This window comes from Anabas testudineus, chromosome 2 (assembly GCF_900324465.2).
Source record: "Anabas testudineus chromosome 2, fAnaTes1.2, whole genome shotgun sequence".
NCBI lineage: Eukaryota > Metazoa > Chordata > Actinopteri > Anabantiformes > Anabantidae > Anabas > Anabas testudineus.
The window spans coordinates 11,022,952-11,039,397 of NC_046611.1; the positions used below are offsets into that span (position 1 = coordinate 11,022,952).

Consider the following 16,446-nt stretch of genomic DNA (forward strand, 5'->3'; position numbering starts at 1 on the left):
ACGGCAACCGTGCAGTTGTTCATCTCTATCAAGCTCTTATCTGGTCCTTCAGGTTTGGCTTGGTTGCACTTGTTTCCCCCCCGAGGTTTATTGGAGCATGTAGTCATGCATGTTACCAAATAGAATGAAAATTTGGAAGAGACCCACATATTTGTCTGAGCACAGCACTAAGATTTGTTGCACAACAGTAACACACAGCTGCAAAAGCTAGGAAAGACAACGAGGGGAGGATGTGGGACAAATGTGAGAACAAGAGGTGGAAAAAGGGGAGTGTGAGAGGGTGAGATTAGACAAGAGTGAGGAGGTGCGAGTGAAAGACAAATGGAGCAATGACACAATGTGTGCGTTGCTCTGGAATGTGTGGAGGAGAGACGTCCTGCCAGTGTGTGTGTGTGTGTGTGTGTGTGTGTTTGAACTTCTGATGAACTTACTTACTGTAATACTTTACACACGGCCTTCAGATTATCCAAATATTGATACCGCCGAGCTGAATTATTTGTCCCCAGCAGCCAGATATCATTTTATATATTTGCATACATTTTTATGCTCAGTACATTTTCCAATTTCCAGTTGCTCAGCTTTCTACGTGTGTGGCTGCTGATTTGTTCCTTTTCCTTCTGTTATCTCAGATATAGACGAGTGCAGTTCCTCTCCGTGTCACGTCAATGCCAGATGTGTCAATGGATTGGGATCCTTCCACTGTCAGTGCCTGCCTGGGTTTTATGGTGACGGATTCTACTGTTCCCAACAGGATGGTTAGTAAAACTGCCCACATAGTTCTGCATTATACCAACTTTTTTAAGTTATATTTTGAGTTCTTCCTGTTAGTACTGATTGTTTCAGCCATCAAAACTTAAACAAATCGGAAAGTAGTTTGTTTGACTGAAGGATAAACACATCCTGTATGTGACTGTGTATACTGTGTAACAGTCATTGATATGTTGACAAAACCAATTCAAAACAAACAAAATACAAAGACGTGGGACGAAAAAGCAAACATAATGAATAAAAACAAACGTAATAAAAACTATCTTAATTATTTCTTGTTTACAGGGCACACAGTTCGTCCAAAGAGCCAGTGTGAGCACCACAGAGACAGTCTGCAGAGTGGAGTAGAGCTCAATGGGCGGCATCCTGTTGGAGCATTTATCCCTCAGTGCGACTCTGACGGACGGTACAGACCACTGCAGGTGGGCACTGACTGATGACTTGAATTAAATTATATAAGACTTAATTAATCAAAATGTTTAATTCAAGTTTATTAATCAACTTTAGTGTCATGGCTCCACTGGACATTGTTGGTGTGTGGACAGTAGGGGACAAGAAAGAGCAGGAACCAGGACAGCACCTGGTGCACCACCTAAAGACTGTGATGAGCCAGGTGAGAAGGAAAAATGAACATACAGATCTCACCCTCCACTGAGCTTCATGACTCTTTCAAACTGTTTCATCTGTGGTAACAGTACCCGCGTCAGCAGGTGTATTATGTCATGGCTCTCCAAGGCTGACCTGTGAACCCACTTATTCCTCAGCTCAGTGACAAATCAAACAGACAGCATGTTTAGTTTTAGTGTGTGTCTAACCTTGTAAGTGGTGCACAATTGAGGTCAATTGGTCATAGCCTTGGAATGCCTGGAAAAACAGGTAATCTCACTGCAAGTGCGTTTGGTAGAAGGTTGGAAGTAAAGGCCGACAGGAAAAAAAGGAGTTAAAAACATATGAGAAAAAGTATATTTAGTGTCTGTAATGATGCAAGCTTGCTGCTTTTTCAGATTATTTATTGGCCTTATTCTTTATGTGATAATAGACAGTGGGTGTTAGGGGGTATTACATGCAACAAAGGGCTGCAGTTGGACTTACATTTGTAGGACATTATACAGCCTAGTCCACACATCCTGCATTACAACAACTGCATCTATATGTACAGTGAATCATACTGTAGTTATAATATGAGCAAAAGCATAATTTTACACATTTAATTGTAAAATGATCTATTTTATGCATAATTACTGTATTCCTTAACCACTTGTGTAAAATTTTCCAGATGAACCAGTACGTCCTAAAACTCACTGTGAACACCACAGAGACACGGTCCACACCACCAGTCCAGAGGGATATCCTATAGTTGGAGCCTATGTACCTCAGTGTGATGATGATGGACAATATACACCTCAACAGGTAGCATTCTGATAGTGTTGTGAGTTGTGCATCATTATTCACTATATCTGTGGCAGCTCACTTAATTGTTGTGTTTATTCTAGTGTCATGGCTCTACTGGACATTGTTGGTGTGTGGACAGTAGGGGACAGGAGAGAGCGGGAACCAGGACTCCACCTGGTACACCAACAAAAGACTGTGACAGACTAGGTGAGACTTTATGGGTTACCTGTTAGCCAAGCAGCAGGAAGAAATTAAACCATCACTAGTCCAATAATGTTAATAACTATGTATTTAATACTGTTTTATGTTAAATCTTTAGATGAACCAGTACGTCCTAAAACCTACTGTGAGCTTCACAGAGACAGTGTCCAGACCACCACTCCAGAGGGATATCCTATAGATGGAGTGTTTGTACCTCAGTGTGGCGCAGAAGGACAATACGCACCTCAACAGGTAAAATCTCTATTTTAATGTGTACATTGTTGAATTTATTATTGTTATTGTTATTGTTATTGTTATTGTTATTGTTATTGTTATTGTTATTGTTATTATATGTTTTAGTGTCATGGCTCTACTGGATATTGTTGGTGCGTGGACAGTAGGGGACAGGAGAAACCTGGAACCAGGACACCACCTGGTACACCATCTGTAGACTGTTACAGAACAGGTGAGACTGCTAAACGTATTAGGACATATGCAGAATATACATTATAGTACTAGGTGTCAGCTTAAGCAGGATGCTAAAGAGGACATGGGTGATAAAGAAAGAAAGTCTGTGTCGAAGAACCAAGATTTATGGATGGTTACACAAATGATTTCTAATGATGATTATAATCTTTCTTACATAGATGAACCAGTACGTCCTAAGACCCACTGTGAACACCACAGAGACAGGGTCCACACCAGCAGTCCAGAAGGATATCCTATAGTTGGAGCCTATGTACCTCAATGTGATGATGATGGACAATATACACCTCAACAGGTAGCATTCTGATAGTGTTGTGAGTTGTGCATCATTATTCACTATATCTGTGGCAGCTCACTTAATTGTTGTGTTTATTCTAGTGTCATGGCTCTACTGGACATTGTTGGTGTGTGGACAGTAGGGGACAGGAGAGAGAGGGAACCAGGACACCACCTGGTACACCATCTGTTGACTGCAACAAACCAGGTGAGTCTGCACTTCCTAGCTGGCGAACACGCCAGTCTGTGAAACACTTGTTGACTCTGTAAAGCATAGTAACTCATCAGGATTGGTAACATGAGATTTGTCTGAAACAAATTGTGTGTCCCTAACAACTTGTGTGAAATTGTCCAGATGAACCAGTACGTCCTAAGACCCACTGTGAACACCACAGAGACAGGGTCCACACCACCAGTCCAGAAGGATATCCTATAGTTGGAGCCTATGTACCTCAATGTGATGATGATGGACAATATACACCTCAACAGGTAGCATTCTGATTGTCTTATGAGTTGTTTATTCACTATTGCTATGGCAGTTCATTTAATTTATATATTTATTCTAGTGTCATGGCTCTACTGGACATTGTTGGTGTGTGGACAGTAGGGGACAGGAGAGAGAGGGAACCAGGACACCACCTGGTACACCAGCAAAAGACTGTGACAGACCAGGTGAGTCTGCACTTCCTAGCTGGCGAACACACCACTGCTATAAAGCATAATAACTCATCAGGGCTGGTAACATGAGATTTGTCAGAAACAAATTGCGTGACCCTAACAGCTTATTTAAAATTTTCCAGATGAACCAGGACGTCCTAAAACTCACTGTGAACACCACAGAGACAAGGTCCACACCACCAGTCCAGAGGGATATCCTATAGTTGGAGCCTATGTACCTCAATGTGATGATGATGGACAATATACACCTCAACAGGTAGCATTCTGATAGTGTTGTGAGTTGTGCATCATTATTCACTATATCTGTGGCAGCTCACATAATTGTTGTGTTTATTCTAGTGTCATGGCTCTACTGGACATTGTTGGTGTGTGGACAGTAGGGGACAGGAGAGAGAGGGAACCAGGACACCACCTGGTACACCAGCAAAAGACTGTGACAGACCAGGTGAGACTGCACTTCCTAGCTGGCGAACATGCAAATCTGTGAAACGCTTGTTGACTCTGTAAAGCAGTGGTCCCCAACCCCCGGGGGTCAATTGATACCGGGCCGCACAGAAAGAATACATAACTTTTATTATTTCCGTTTTATTTATTATCTGATTCTGAACGATGTTTATTTTGGAAAATTACAAGATTCTCTCCTCCACATCTGTCAATAACTCCCTCTTGATACCTCGGTCACCTGTCTTACCTACATCCGCTACCTTCTTAAAGGGGCTGCCACGGCCGGTAACACATCATACATTACTGCTAAATTGAAACCCCCGAGCTAGCAGGATTGAAAAAAGAACGTCTTTGGAAAGTTTCTTTGTGCAGGGTAAAAGAGCCAGTGAGGAGACAGAAGAAGAGCCCTACGACTTCAAAGAAAAAGAAAGCTGCATTTATCAGACAATACCAGGAGTTCTACTTGAAATATGGACTTATTGCGACGCACCAAGCCCACTCTGCATAATATGCAGCAACCTGCTCTCTAATGAGGCTATGAAGCCTTCAGAACTGCTTTGCCACTTCATTTTGATTGGCAAAAATCTCATTTTGATTGAAAACCCCTATATATTAAGAAAATACCAGTTTTCATGCCGGTCGTATCATTTTATTTTGTTGTATTTATCTGCCACACCTTAAAGGCCAGTCCATGAAAATATTGTCTGACGTTAAACTGGTCTGTGGTGCAAAAAAGTTTGGGGACCACTGCTGTAAAACATAATAACTCATCAGGGCTGATAACATGAGATTTGTTGGAAACAAATTGCGTGACCCTAACAGCTTATGTAAAAATTTCCAGATGAACCAGTACGTCCTAAGACCCACTGTGAACACCACAGAGACACTGTCCACACCACCAGTCCAGAGGGATATCCTATAGTTGGAGCCTATGTACCTCAGTGTGATGATGATGGACAATATACACCTCAACAGGTAGCATTCTGATAGTGTTGTGAGTTGTGCATCATTATTCACTATATCTGTGGCAGCTCACTTAATTGTTGTGTTTATTCTAGTGTCATGGCTCTACTGGACATTGTTGGTGTGTGGACAGTAGGGGACAGGAGAGAGAGGGAACCAGGACACCACCGGGTACACCATCTGTTGACTGCAACAAACCAGGTGAGTCTGCACTTCCTAGCTGGCGAACACGCCAGTCTGTGAAACGCTTGTTGATTCTAAAGCATAGTAACTCATGAGGACTGGTAACATGATATTTGTCTGAAACAAATTGTGTGTCTCTAACAACTTGTGTGAAATTGTCCAGATGAACCAGTACGTCCTAAAACCCACTGTGAACACCACAGAGACAGGGTCCACACCACCAGTCCAGAAGGATATCCTATAGTTGGAGCCTATGTACCTCAATGTGATGATGATGGACAATATACACCTCAACAGGTAGCATTCTGATAGTGTTGTGAGTTGTGCATCATTATTCACTATATCTGTGGCAGCTCACTTAATTGTTGTGTTTATTCTAGTGTCATGGCTCTACTGGACATTGTTGGTGTGTGGACAGTAGGGGACAGGAGAGAGAGGGAACCAGGACACCACCTGGTACACCATCTGTTGACTGCAACAAACCAGGTGATTCTGCACTTCCTAGCTGGCAAACACACCACTGCTGTAAAGTATAATAACTCATCAGGGCTGGTAACATGAGATTTGTCAGAAATGAATTGTGTGTCCCTAACAACTTAATATTTTCCAGATGAAACAGTACGTCCTAAAACCCACTGTGAACACCACAGAGACAGTGTCCAGACCACCAGTCCAGAGGGATATCCTATAGATGGAGTGTTTGTACCTCAGTGTGATGATGATGGACAATATACACCTCAACAGGTATAATTTATTTCATTTTTTTATGTATTTATCATAGTTTAATACTTTGAGTAATTTGAGGAGTAGTGTAGACACAAAAACAAAATTATAATTTGATATTTTGTTAGTGCCATGGTTCTACTGGACAGTGTTGGTGTGTGGACAGAAGTGGGAAGGAGAGAGCAGGAACCAGGACACCACCTGGTGCACCAACTGTAGACTGTGACAAACCAGGTGAGTCTGCAGCGTTAAGACCCTTTAGCTGTGCTATGTTAAATACGAGTATCACAGTAGATATGCAGCATAGTCATCAGGGACTGTACCAAATAACAGTAACAATAGACGATTCCCAGACTTTATCTTCTGTATGTCCAAAGAAGGAAAAGAAAGTTGGGTGTCTTCGGCATATAGGAGCTGGAAAGAAGAGCAGTTAATCAGGTTATCTCTTGAACAAAGTGAAGGTCCAGCAATGTAGATAAACAGTACATCACAACCCATTTTTCTAGTTTTGTCCAGCACACGTATATTAATTTGTGAATTTTCTCCAGATGAACCAGTACATCTTAAGACCCAGTGTGAACACCACAGAGACACTGTACAGGCCAGCAGTCCAGAGTCCAGATATCCCATAGTTGGAGCTTATGTACCTCAGTGTGATGCAGAAGGACAATACCTACCTCGACAGGTGAATCTCTGATTTCTCTTCAAACACTTATTATTATTGTTTTTGTGTTTTCTTGTTTCAGCCTTTTCTTATTGTTTTTTATTACGTATTTAGTGTCACGGCTCCAGTGGACACTGTTGGTGTGTGGATAGTAGGGGACAGGAGAGAGCAGGAACCAGGACTCCACCTGGTAGACCAGCTGTAGATTGTGATAGACCAGGTGAGTCAGCTGTTTCTACTTCCCCAAGTTTTCTTGTGCAAAGATTTGTATCAGTCTAAACAAACAGAGCTGATATGCTCATCAGTTTATAACATGTCAACTGAGAAGCTGAAGCCCAAAGTGAAGGTGCAGGGTGATGATGCATAGTGTCTGAGAGTCATGAGATTTACTAGACACTATTTGTATTTCCCTTAATCGCTTGTGTAAATATTTTCCAGATGAACCAGTACGTCCTAAAACTCACTGTGAACACCACAGAGACGGTGTCCCGACCGCCAGTGCTGAGGGATATCCTTTACCTGGAGCCTATGTGCCTCAGTGTGATGATGAGGGACAGTACAGACCACTGCAGGTTTCAATTTAACTGGCTTTTACCATGATTTAATTTCACTTTCAGTAACTTGATAAGTATTATAGACACAGTACCAACATTATCATCTGTTATTCTGTTAGTGCCATGCTTCTACTGGCCATTGTTGGTGTGTGGACAGCACTGGGAAGGAGAGAGCAGGAACCAGGACGCCACCTGGTACTACACCAAAAGACTGTAATAAACCAGGTGAGTCAGCAGCTTTATCCTGCTAAAGACCCATTAGAGCTATGCATCATACATGCCAGATGGTCCTCATGAACTCACTGTTAGTTGAACATTAGAGTGTTTATTAAGTTTGTGTATACCATAAGGTTTTACAGATAGGTGTGTCGGGTCAAAAACTCTGACTAAAAATAAAGTGAGGGATTTGTCAGCATTGCTCGTGTGAAGTAATTGTCAGAATGCAGGATTTTTTTGTGATGTTGAAGCTAATTAGTTGGGATGTACAAACTTCAAGGAAAAGAGAAGTGGGTCCTGTCATCAGCGTACAGGAGATATAAAGAAGTACAGTATTGGTAAACTCTCAAAAAAGTCCAAGTTCAGCAGGTTGTTGGTGAAATATACTGATAGTTGAATATAAAGTAATATGCCTTTTTGAATTTTCTCCAGATGAACCAGTACGTCCTAAAACTCACTGTGAACATCACAGAGACAGAGTCCACACCACCAGTCCAGAGGGATATCCTATAGTTGGAGCTTATGTACCTCAGTGTGATGATGATGGGCAATACCTACCACGACAGGTGAATCTCTGATTTCTCTTCAAACACTGATTATTATTGTTTTTGTGTTTTGTTGTTTCAGCCTTTTCTCATTGTTTTTATTACACATTTAGTGTCACGGCTCCAGTGGACATTGTTGGTGTGTGGATAGTAGGGGACAGGAGAGAGCAGGAACCAGGACTCCACCTGGTAGACCAGCTGTAGATTGCGATAGACCAGGTGAGACGAGATTAATTCTGTGTATATTTATTGATATATTGAACTTAGAACTTAGCAGTTATTTGTGGTGCTACAGGAAATGAATATCTGTTGTTGAGATATTTCAGTCTGGACCAAAGTGAAGTACCAGATAATAGACCAGCCCGTTTCGTGTGTGACGCTGTGATCGTCCCACAAATACACCAACATACACAGACAGAGAAAGAGACTGCCCTAAAAATGGTGTCCTTTCAAAAAATTTTATTTATGACCATCCAAACATTTGAAGTGATCATTTTGTTGTAAGATGAGCTTCTGGCTGTTGCTAGGAAACCAAAACAAGACGGGCCGCTTGACCAGCTGAGTCATACCACAGTGTTACACCCACTCTCCAGATGCTGCACAGACAGACATGGGCTTATGTAATAGACTTCCTTCTATTGTAAAAATCACATTTATCTGAATGGAGTTCATATGTGATCGCACTCATTAACACCTGAAGGCTTCGTTGTTCTTTCTTCTTTCTTCTTTCTTTTGATGGCTACTGCACAGGAGACCAGTTGGGGATGTCTCTGTAATAGTTCATGATCGGGCAGGCTACAGCATTTTCCTGGGCTATATCAGGGGCTGAGTAATAATTTCCCTGATTCTAACCCCATAAGTTAAATATAAAAAAAAAAGTCGATTCATGTGATGACAGCGTCAAACATTCACATTAAACTCTCATTAAACTTGTCAGGGTCATTGCAAGATGAAGGAAAGGAACATCACCAACAAACAGTCCACATGCTGCAAGTTTCTGGAAATGACAGCAGAGACTCATGAGCAGCGAGATTTGATTGGAAGTTGTAAATCCTGCTGGAAAAACGTAGGAGGTGTTCTGACACATTAGTATAATTGTTTAATTTGACTATCTGATTGCTCCATATTGAACTGCTCATTTGTTATAGTCACTTCAAATATTATCCAAATCTCCCGCTTGGCCCAGAACCTGCGCTCTCTCACATTAATTTACAGAGAGAGAGGCCAGTGTAAACACTAGTGGAAGCCTAAAGTGGTTTTGGGTTTAGTTTTAAAGCTCTCCTATAAAGTGAGTTATTAAGGAGATTTTACAAGGTAAACAGTTTTGACAAAAGCAAGATGTGTGTGTGTGTGTGTGTGTGTGTGTGTGTGTGTGTGTGTGTGTGTGTGTGTGTGTGTGTGTGTGTGTGTGTGTGTGTGTGTGTGTGTGTGTGTGTGTGAGCCTCTTTAAACACAGGGCCTCCCCAGAACATTAATCAAGCTCTCCACCTATCGCTGTTATATAAGCTCACGTAGGAAGAAACTAGAAATGTATAAATACAGATAAATTGCAACAAAATTTGATCCAAACTGTAATTTTATACATAAACAAGATTATATGTAGCTTTAAAAATGATAATAGTTTTGGGTTTGTTTGTTTTGTGTCCCGTCCTCAGTCCATGTGGCTCCAACCCAGCGCCCCGAGAGTGTGTGCGAGCGATGGAGGGCCAGTTTGATAGAGCACTATGGTGGAAAACCAGAACCAAACCAATATGTGCCTCAGTGTGAGCCAGATGGACAATTCAGGTACACACACACACACACACACACACAAAAGTAGTTATAATATTTTGATAATTGAAAATTAACCCAAGAAAACTCTCTCTCTCAGTCCGGTCCAGTGTTTCGGGGAGACCACTTACTGCTGGTGTGTGGATCAGGATGGGCGTGAGGTACCTGGTACCCGCTCAAATGATGTTGTCAAACCAGCATGTGAGTATTGTCACACCTGAACTGTCTGTGGTCAATATTACACAGGATGTAACTGTATCGTGTCAGGTTTACTGCTCTCAATCAAAGCTAAAACTCCCTTTAATCCATCCAATCTTGTCCCAGGTCTTCCCTCAGTAGCCCCACCCACCGTGCTACCATTGCCTCGCCCAGATGTGACCCCTCCGTCAAACACTGAGATCACCCTGCTGTATGCTCAGGGACAGAAAATAGGAGCGCTTCCTCTCAACGGGACCAAACTAGATGCATCCCGGTCCAAAACACTACTGACTCTGCATGTGAGAGACGATTGGTTACAAACAACCTCACACATTCAACTCAATGATGATGATAGATAATTATTGTTTGTTTTATTATTCAAAATTATATTTTAATAATTGAAAATAATAAAAAATTTAGCTCCCCATTATTTTCATTTTGTTATTCAGTCACGTCTGTAATCTGATCACTAGAATCTATACCCGAAATGTAGACCTGCATCAGAAATTAGCTCTTTAAAGTGGTGTCTGTGCTGTTTCTGGGTTTGGAAGTCATCAAAAATGTAGAAGTGTGTTTCTTGCTCTTAGAATTACGCTTCGTGAAAACATCTGAACTGCGATATTTTACATATATTTACTATAAGCAATATGTCCTGTTTGTGTTTGTCTGTGTTTCCAGGGTTCCATAGTTGTTGGTATAGCCTATGACTGCAAAGACAACCAAGTCTACTGGACAGATCTGTCTGCAAGAACAATCAGCAGAGCTTCAGTGGCGCCTGGAGCTGAGCCTGAGATACTAATTAACACAAGTAAGTTAACTCCTTCATGCTCTCCACTCTTTGTTTCAATGCTACATGTCTATGATCACTGTGCTTTGAACCTGGTCTCCCTGCTCCCCGTAGATCTGGTCAGTCCAGAGGGTTTGGCGTTGGATGTCAATCGTAGATTGATGTTCTGGGTCGACTCGAACCCCGATGTGATCGAAAGCTCCAACCTAGACGGCAGTGGGAGGCGGACGCTGTTTGACACACACTTGGTCAACCCCCGGGCCATCATTGTGGTCTCTTCCACAGGGTAAAACCCATTTCTGTTTGGGCTTATTTCAGGTTTTCTTAGAATCCGGAACCACTTACATTAAGTCATTTACCTCGACACTTCTAATGTACTGGGGCAGTTTAGTCTGGACTTAGAAATGTATACATCTCCTCCCTAACTGAGAACCAAATAAGCGCCCACGCACTTCACGATCAAGTGTGACATCTTGTAGTTGCTGCACTGAGACAGAATGAGATACAGACTTCTCTGTGTCTGCAGTGAATTTATATCTGAAGAGGACACAGATGGTTTTCAAGCCATTATGCTGAAACCATCAGGTCAGTGAAATCCTAATTCATTGGTACAGTGTTGATCAGATTTTAAAACCATTTCACAGAAAGGATCGAGTTTGGTTTCTGGACTCTGATCTAAACGTGACTTCATCAGTGTGAGACAGACGATCGTAGAAAAATCAGTGTGGATTTAGACTTTAGGGTGGTGTCGTTCTTTATTGACATAAGTTCATTAATTGAGTCATAGAAGTGACTTTTAGTGCTTTTCTCAGTGGGTGTTGCACCAAACTGAGCCAGAACACACTCACGTAATTAAAACATGAGGCCTTCATTGGTTCATTGGTCAGCTCTCTGTGAATAACATCTGCTTCTCATCACTGGAACTAATCACATAATCAGCAGGTGTGTGTGTGTTTGTGTGTGTTTGTGTGTGTGTGTGTGTGTGTGTGTGTGTGTGTGTGTGTGTGTGTGTGTGTGTGTGGAAGGGAGGAGTTGTTAATGTGGCTAACACAAATGATCAAAATATAGCAGCAATAATCCAAATCATAAAACCTCAAATGTGTGTTTTGCATTATTGGTTTGACAGCTGAAGTTTATTTTCTGTTTCAAGGCCGTGTGTGTGTGTGTGTGTGTGTGTGTGTGTGTGTGTGTGTGTGTGTGTGTGTGTGTGTGTGTGTGTTCTGATAAAAAGCCAAGTTCTAAATGTAATTACTGCTTCACACGGGTACACTTACCATTAAGCATGTGCTCTGGGATTTCTGGCCTGGCACAAACTCCCCTTACACACACACACACATACAGAAATGTAACCACACACAGAAAGCAGATACACGATAATGTTATTATAAAATCATGTACACATGTATAAACATCACATACACCAATCAGATTGATTAACACACGCTCATAAAAGCAGTGTGTGTTTCTACGTTTATTGCTCATGTGGTGTGTGTTACCTGTAGTTCCCAGTGGACTACCCACATGCACACCATCATGTACAGATGAAAAGGAGTACGGCATCGTGAGCAGCCCACACACACGCCGTCTAAAACTCATGTTGTTGAGCAAACTTTTCAGGTTCTGGAACAATGAAATGTGATTTAATGCATCAAAGAGAAATATGTGGGAAATAGTTTATTTAAGAAGGAAGAATGCGTCTATTTGTGGGAGGTAGTGTGATACCTTATTTGTGATGCATGCAGATGAAACGCTCTGCAAAAAAAATCAACTGGTCAAAGGTCACATGTTGCTCAGAGTAACCTGACCGTGACCTCATCAGCGTGAGACAGCTGCTACACTTTTGTATGCTTATGTGCCTACTTGTGTGTGGTTTAGTCTCATTATATTAGACAGATCCCAGCTCTCTGCACTAAGGCAAGTTTATAAGTAGTGTGGTCTCCTTGCTGTGTGTCTCTGCAGAACTCTGTATTGGACAGACTGGAACAGGGACGCTCCCAAGATTGAGAGTTCATCAGTGGACGGTCGGAACCGCAGGACAGTAGTGTCTGATGGGATCGGTTTGCCAAACGCTCTCACATATGACTCTTCATCTGGACAAATCTGTTGGGCTGATGCAGGTAAACACTACTGCTTCAACCTTTATTAAATACAGACTGTTGTATGTCTCTAGGACTAAAAGAAGTTTCATCCTCTTCTGAATCCTAAACACGTAGCTTAAGTTCCTCTGAAAATGTTGTCTTTGCTGAGCTCTAGTGGTTTAACCTCTTGCTGTGGTGATGTACAGTTATACCTTAGTACACTGTTACTGTAACTGTTGGGTGTGATTACAGGTGAAACAAATCTTGCTTCTGACCACACACACACACACACACACACACACACACACACACAGAGAAACACACAATCTAGAAAGTGAAAAACTAAAAAACAGTAATGAGACATAATTTTCTTTTGCTCTTTATTTCAGGTACAAAGCGTTTGGAGTGTGTATCCCCAGATGGGTCAGGCCGAAGAGTGATCCACTCAGTTCTCAACTACCCATTTAGCATGGTCTACTACAGGAACCACTTCTACTACACAGACTGGAGGAGGTAGCCATCTCTATTCCACAGTTTATCACCATGTGGCCTTTTACTGTGTGATCGTCTTCACTCATCACTACGAGTCAATCAGGAAGTAGTCCTGTCCATACTCAGTGTGTCCCTCTGTCCTCTGCCATGTAGGGACGGTGTGATCGCAGTGAGCAAACACAGCAGTCAGTTCACAGATGAATACCTGCCTGACCAGCGCTCTCACCTGTATGGCATAACCATAGCAACCACCAGCTGTCTATCAGGTGAGTTGTGTGCATTAAATATGTGGAAAAACTTTTTCAGCGGTTCGATGTAGTATTGATTTAATGTGATCACTTTACTGTTTGTTACACACACAATGTTCCGACATGTGATTTTGGGTCTGTATTAACAACACACACACACACACACACACACACACACACACACACACACACACACACACACACACACACACACACACACACAGAGACTTTAAGGTGCTGTTACAAACAGTGAGCTCATTGCTTCCTGTGCAGTGATGTCATCACATCAGTCAGTTCCCACCAGATGTCACTTCACCCCTGAAGGCTGCATTAACCCTTAGACAGTCACAGGTAGACCTACACAGGCATGTGACGGAGAATGATGCATTCAAGTCTGACGGAAACATGGGAAATATGAACTTCTTACAAATGGTTTTAAGACATCCCCAAAGTACAGCTTTCAACTATGAATCTGGAAGTTGAAACAACTGGACTTCCTTCTTGTTAGGTTGAAATGTTTCACTACTTATCAAAGAGGACTATCCTCTACTACTACTATCAATCTATCCTCAGACTCAACCTCCAGATAACTTCACCTGAATCACTGATAACCTTCACCAACATTCAACTGTGAATAAATTCTGATATCATACTGATAGTATGAAAATAAAGAGGCTGACAGGAAACAGAAGACCTGACACAAGCTGGACCTGAACTAGGAAATCTGCAGCCACACGGCACAAGCATGAACCACCAGGCTACCAGTGCGCCCCAACTATGAAGATATAACATCACTGAATAAGTTGTAAACTTAATTTAAAAAACAGCGTTGTTCAGAAATCTCCATGTTTCACTGAACTCTGACGGTTAAAAAATGTTTTGTTTTTGTTTGTTTTTCATCACCCTGAATGCAGAAAACAGAAAAACTCACAAGACCATTGATTACATAGCTGTCTGCAGCCCTGTACTTGTGACCAATATTTGTGAACAGGAGACCAAAGAACAATGATTGCACAGCTGTGTGGGAACATCTGCCTGTATTTTGTGTTTGTGTGCATCATGTTTGATGTGTTGACGTCTGCAGATGGCTTCAAGTCCCTGCACAAGCTTGTGTTAAACACCTTTAAAGTACAAAGCAGCCCTGCTAAACACAGGATAATCCTTAAAGTAGCACCTTGCAGATGTCATTGTCAGAAGCCGGTCATGATGGAAGAGCTGGTGTACACAATTCACTTTGTGCGTCTGCCTCTCAAAATAGTCAAAATGATGACTATCACTAGCGTGTGGCTGTAAAGTCACATCTGCACATCCTCTGACTCTCTCTAAAGCCTCAAACTAAATAACAGCCGCGTGCTTCAAAGACGTGGATGTGTGGTGTAATTCTGACCATGATGACAGCTCTACAACACACTTGTTAGACGTTTGGGAGCTGGTTGTAAGAGGCTTAAAAGCTGTTATTGTTGAATACATGAACACACTCGCGCGCACGCTCTTCAGGGAGATAATTCTCAGTGGCCCCAAGCCGTAAAGTGTAGGGTTTTGTTCAGAACGGAGCATCTGTTTGTTCTGTTATTAGGCCTCTGCAGCACTAAAGCTTTCATCTGTCACATTTGATTCACACAGGAAGAAAGAAAACAGATCTTTACCTCCTCGTTTCCACTTGGACCTGTAAACGATGTCTGTCGAAGTGATACAAAGGAGCTGTGTTGTCTTATAAATGTGTGATTTCTGCGTCACAGGGAGCCACTAACGACAGACTGGCAGCCGCAGGGTCCTTTGGTGCTAAAACTCTGGGGTGATTCCTGAACAGTGAGGAAAGACCACCCTACAAGACCCGTCTCCTGTGTCCCCCAGAGGAGAGGACGATCAGTAGGGAGCAACATGGCTTCCAGCTGTCAGATTGACCATTAGAGCAAATTTAACTGCTTCACCGCCCCACACCCGTTATTTCACCTTAGAGATATAACCCCAAAATAAATGTTGTGTAAATTTGTTTTATACCTCATTTTTTACTGTATTTTTGTATGAGTTGATTTGTTTTCTATTGATTAAAGCTACAGAACAGTGAAATCTGATTGTTAAAATGGCCGCCAGTGAAGGTTTTTGTTCTTTAAAGCCAAAGAAGAAGAAGAACATGAGGAGCTTTAAAGCAAACTGTCTGAGCCAAAGTTCTGTTGAAAACCTGGACATCAGTTTTCTTTGTGGTCACCAGTGTGGCGAGTTAGTATTTCACCTGGTTCCTGCACAGAAATAAACACGGATTAATGAACAGTCACCAGTTTTGGGGAACATGCCTCTTACTGGTTTCTTCAATTAGAAGTTTAAATATGAACCCAGAGGAGCTGAGCCTCGTGGAAAGTTAGCTTAATCTAGTTTGGCTTTGACCGATTCAGTGCCTGGTTAAAACTGAATTATAATTTACATTACACACTGAGAAACCTGCATTTTTAATTTAACAGATCCCATTAAATATCGTTCCATCCATTACCTGTACGGTTTATCTGATTCTTTATCTGAGGAGGAGTACGCCCTGGATAAGACGCCCGTTTATTACAGGTCAAACTACAATAAATGCTAAATCACCGCCGTTGATGAGTGACTGAAATGGCTTTTATAATCAGATTACTGTAATCTGTTTCTTACAGTTTGATCACGGTCACATCTGCACTGCTAACCTCTATTGCCCACATGATGAAGTGATATGTTTTTTTTTTTTTTACTACTTCAAGTTTTCAAATCTTTATCTTTTTATAAGAGGTGATATTTATAACAATAAAATT

The 16,446-nt window shown here is 41.8% G+C and overlaps 1 protein-coding gene across 1 annotated transcript in view; it reads left to right on the top strand.

Moving 5' to 3' along the window:
* nid2a (nidogen 2a (osteonidogen)) overlaps positions 1-16,435 on the top strand; it is a 52,464-nt gene extending 36,029 nt beyond the window's left edge. Inside the window, 34 exon segments of the mRNA XM_026362807.1 lie at positions 630-755; positions 1,054-1,190; positions 1,276-1,381; positions 2,045-2,178; positions 2,262-2,367; positions 2,480-2,613; positions 2,722-2,827; positions 3,009-3,142; positions 3,226-3,331; positions 3,479-3,612; positions 3,690-3,795; positions 3,924-4,057; positions 4,141-4,246; positions 5,087-5,220; positions 5,304-5,409; positions 5,555-5,688; positions 5,772-5,877; positions 6,002-6,135; positions 6,243-6,348; positions 6,663-6,799; positions 6,893-6,998; positions 7,217-7,350; positions 7,452-7,557; positions 7,981-8,114; positions 8,207-8,312; positions 9,749-9,878; positions 9,964-10,064; positions 10,188-10,360; positions 10,740-10,869; positions 10,963-11,134; positions 12,808-12,965; positions 13,316-13,439; positions 13,572-13,684; positions 15,406-16,435. Of these exon segments, the coding sequence (XP_026218592.1) occupies positions 630-755; positions 1,054-1,190; positions 1,276-1,381; positions 2,045-2,178; positions 2,262-2,367; positions 2,480-2,613; positions 2,722-2,827; positions 3,009-3,142; positions 3,226-3,331; positions 3,479-3,612; positions 3,690-3,795; positions 3,924-4,057; positions 4,141-4,246; positions 5,087-5,220; positions 5,304-5,409; positions 5,555-5,688; positions 5,772-5,877; positions 6,002-6,135; positions 6,243-6,348; positions 6,663-6,799; positions 6,893-6,998; positions 7,217-7,350; positions 7,452-7,557; positions 7,981-8,114; positions 8,207-8,312; positions 9,749-9,878; positions 9,964-10,064; positions 10,188-10,360; positions 10,740-10,869; positions 10,963-11,134; positions 12,808-12,965; positions 13,316-13,439; positions 13,572-13,684; positions 15,406-15,416 (4,124 nt within the window). The 3' untranslated portion in view covers positions 15,417-16,435.
* Positions 16,436-16,446: the final 11 nt, after the last annotated feature.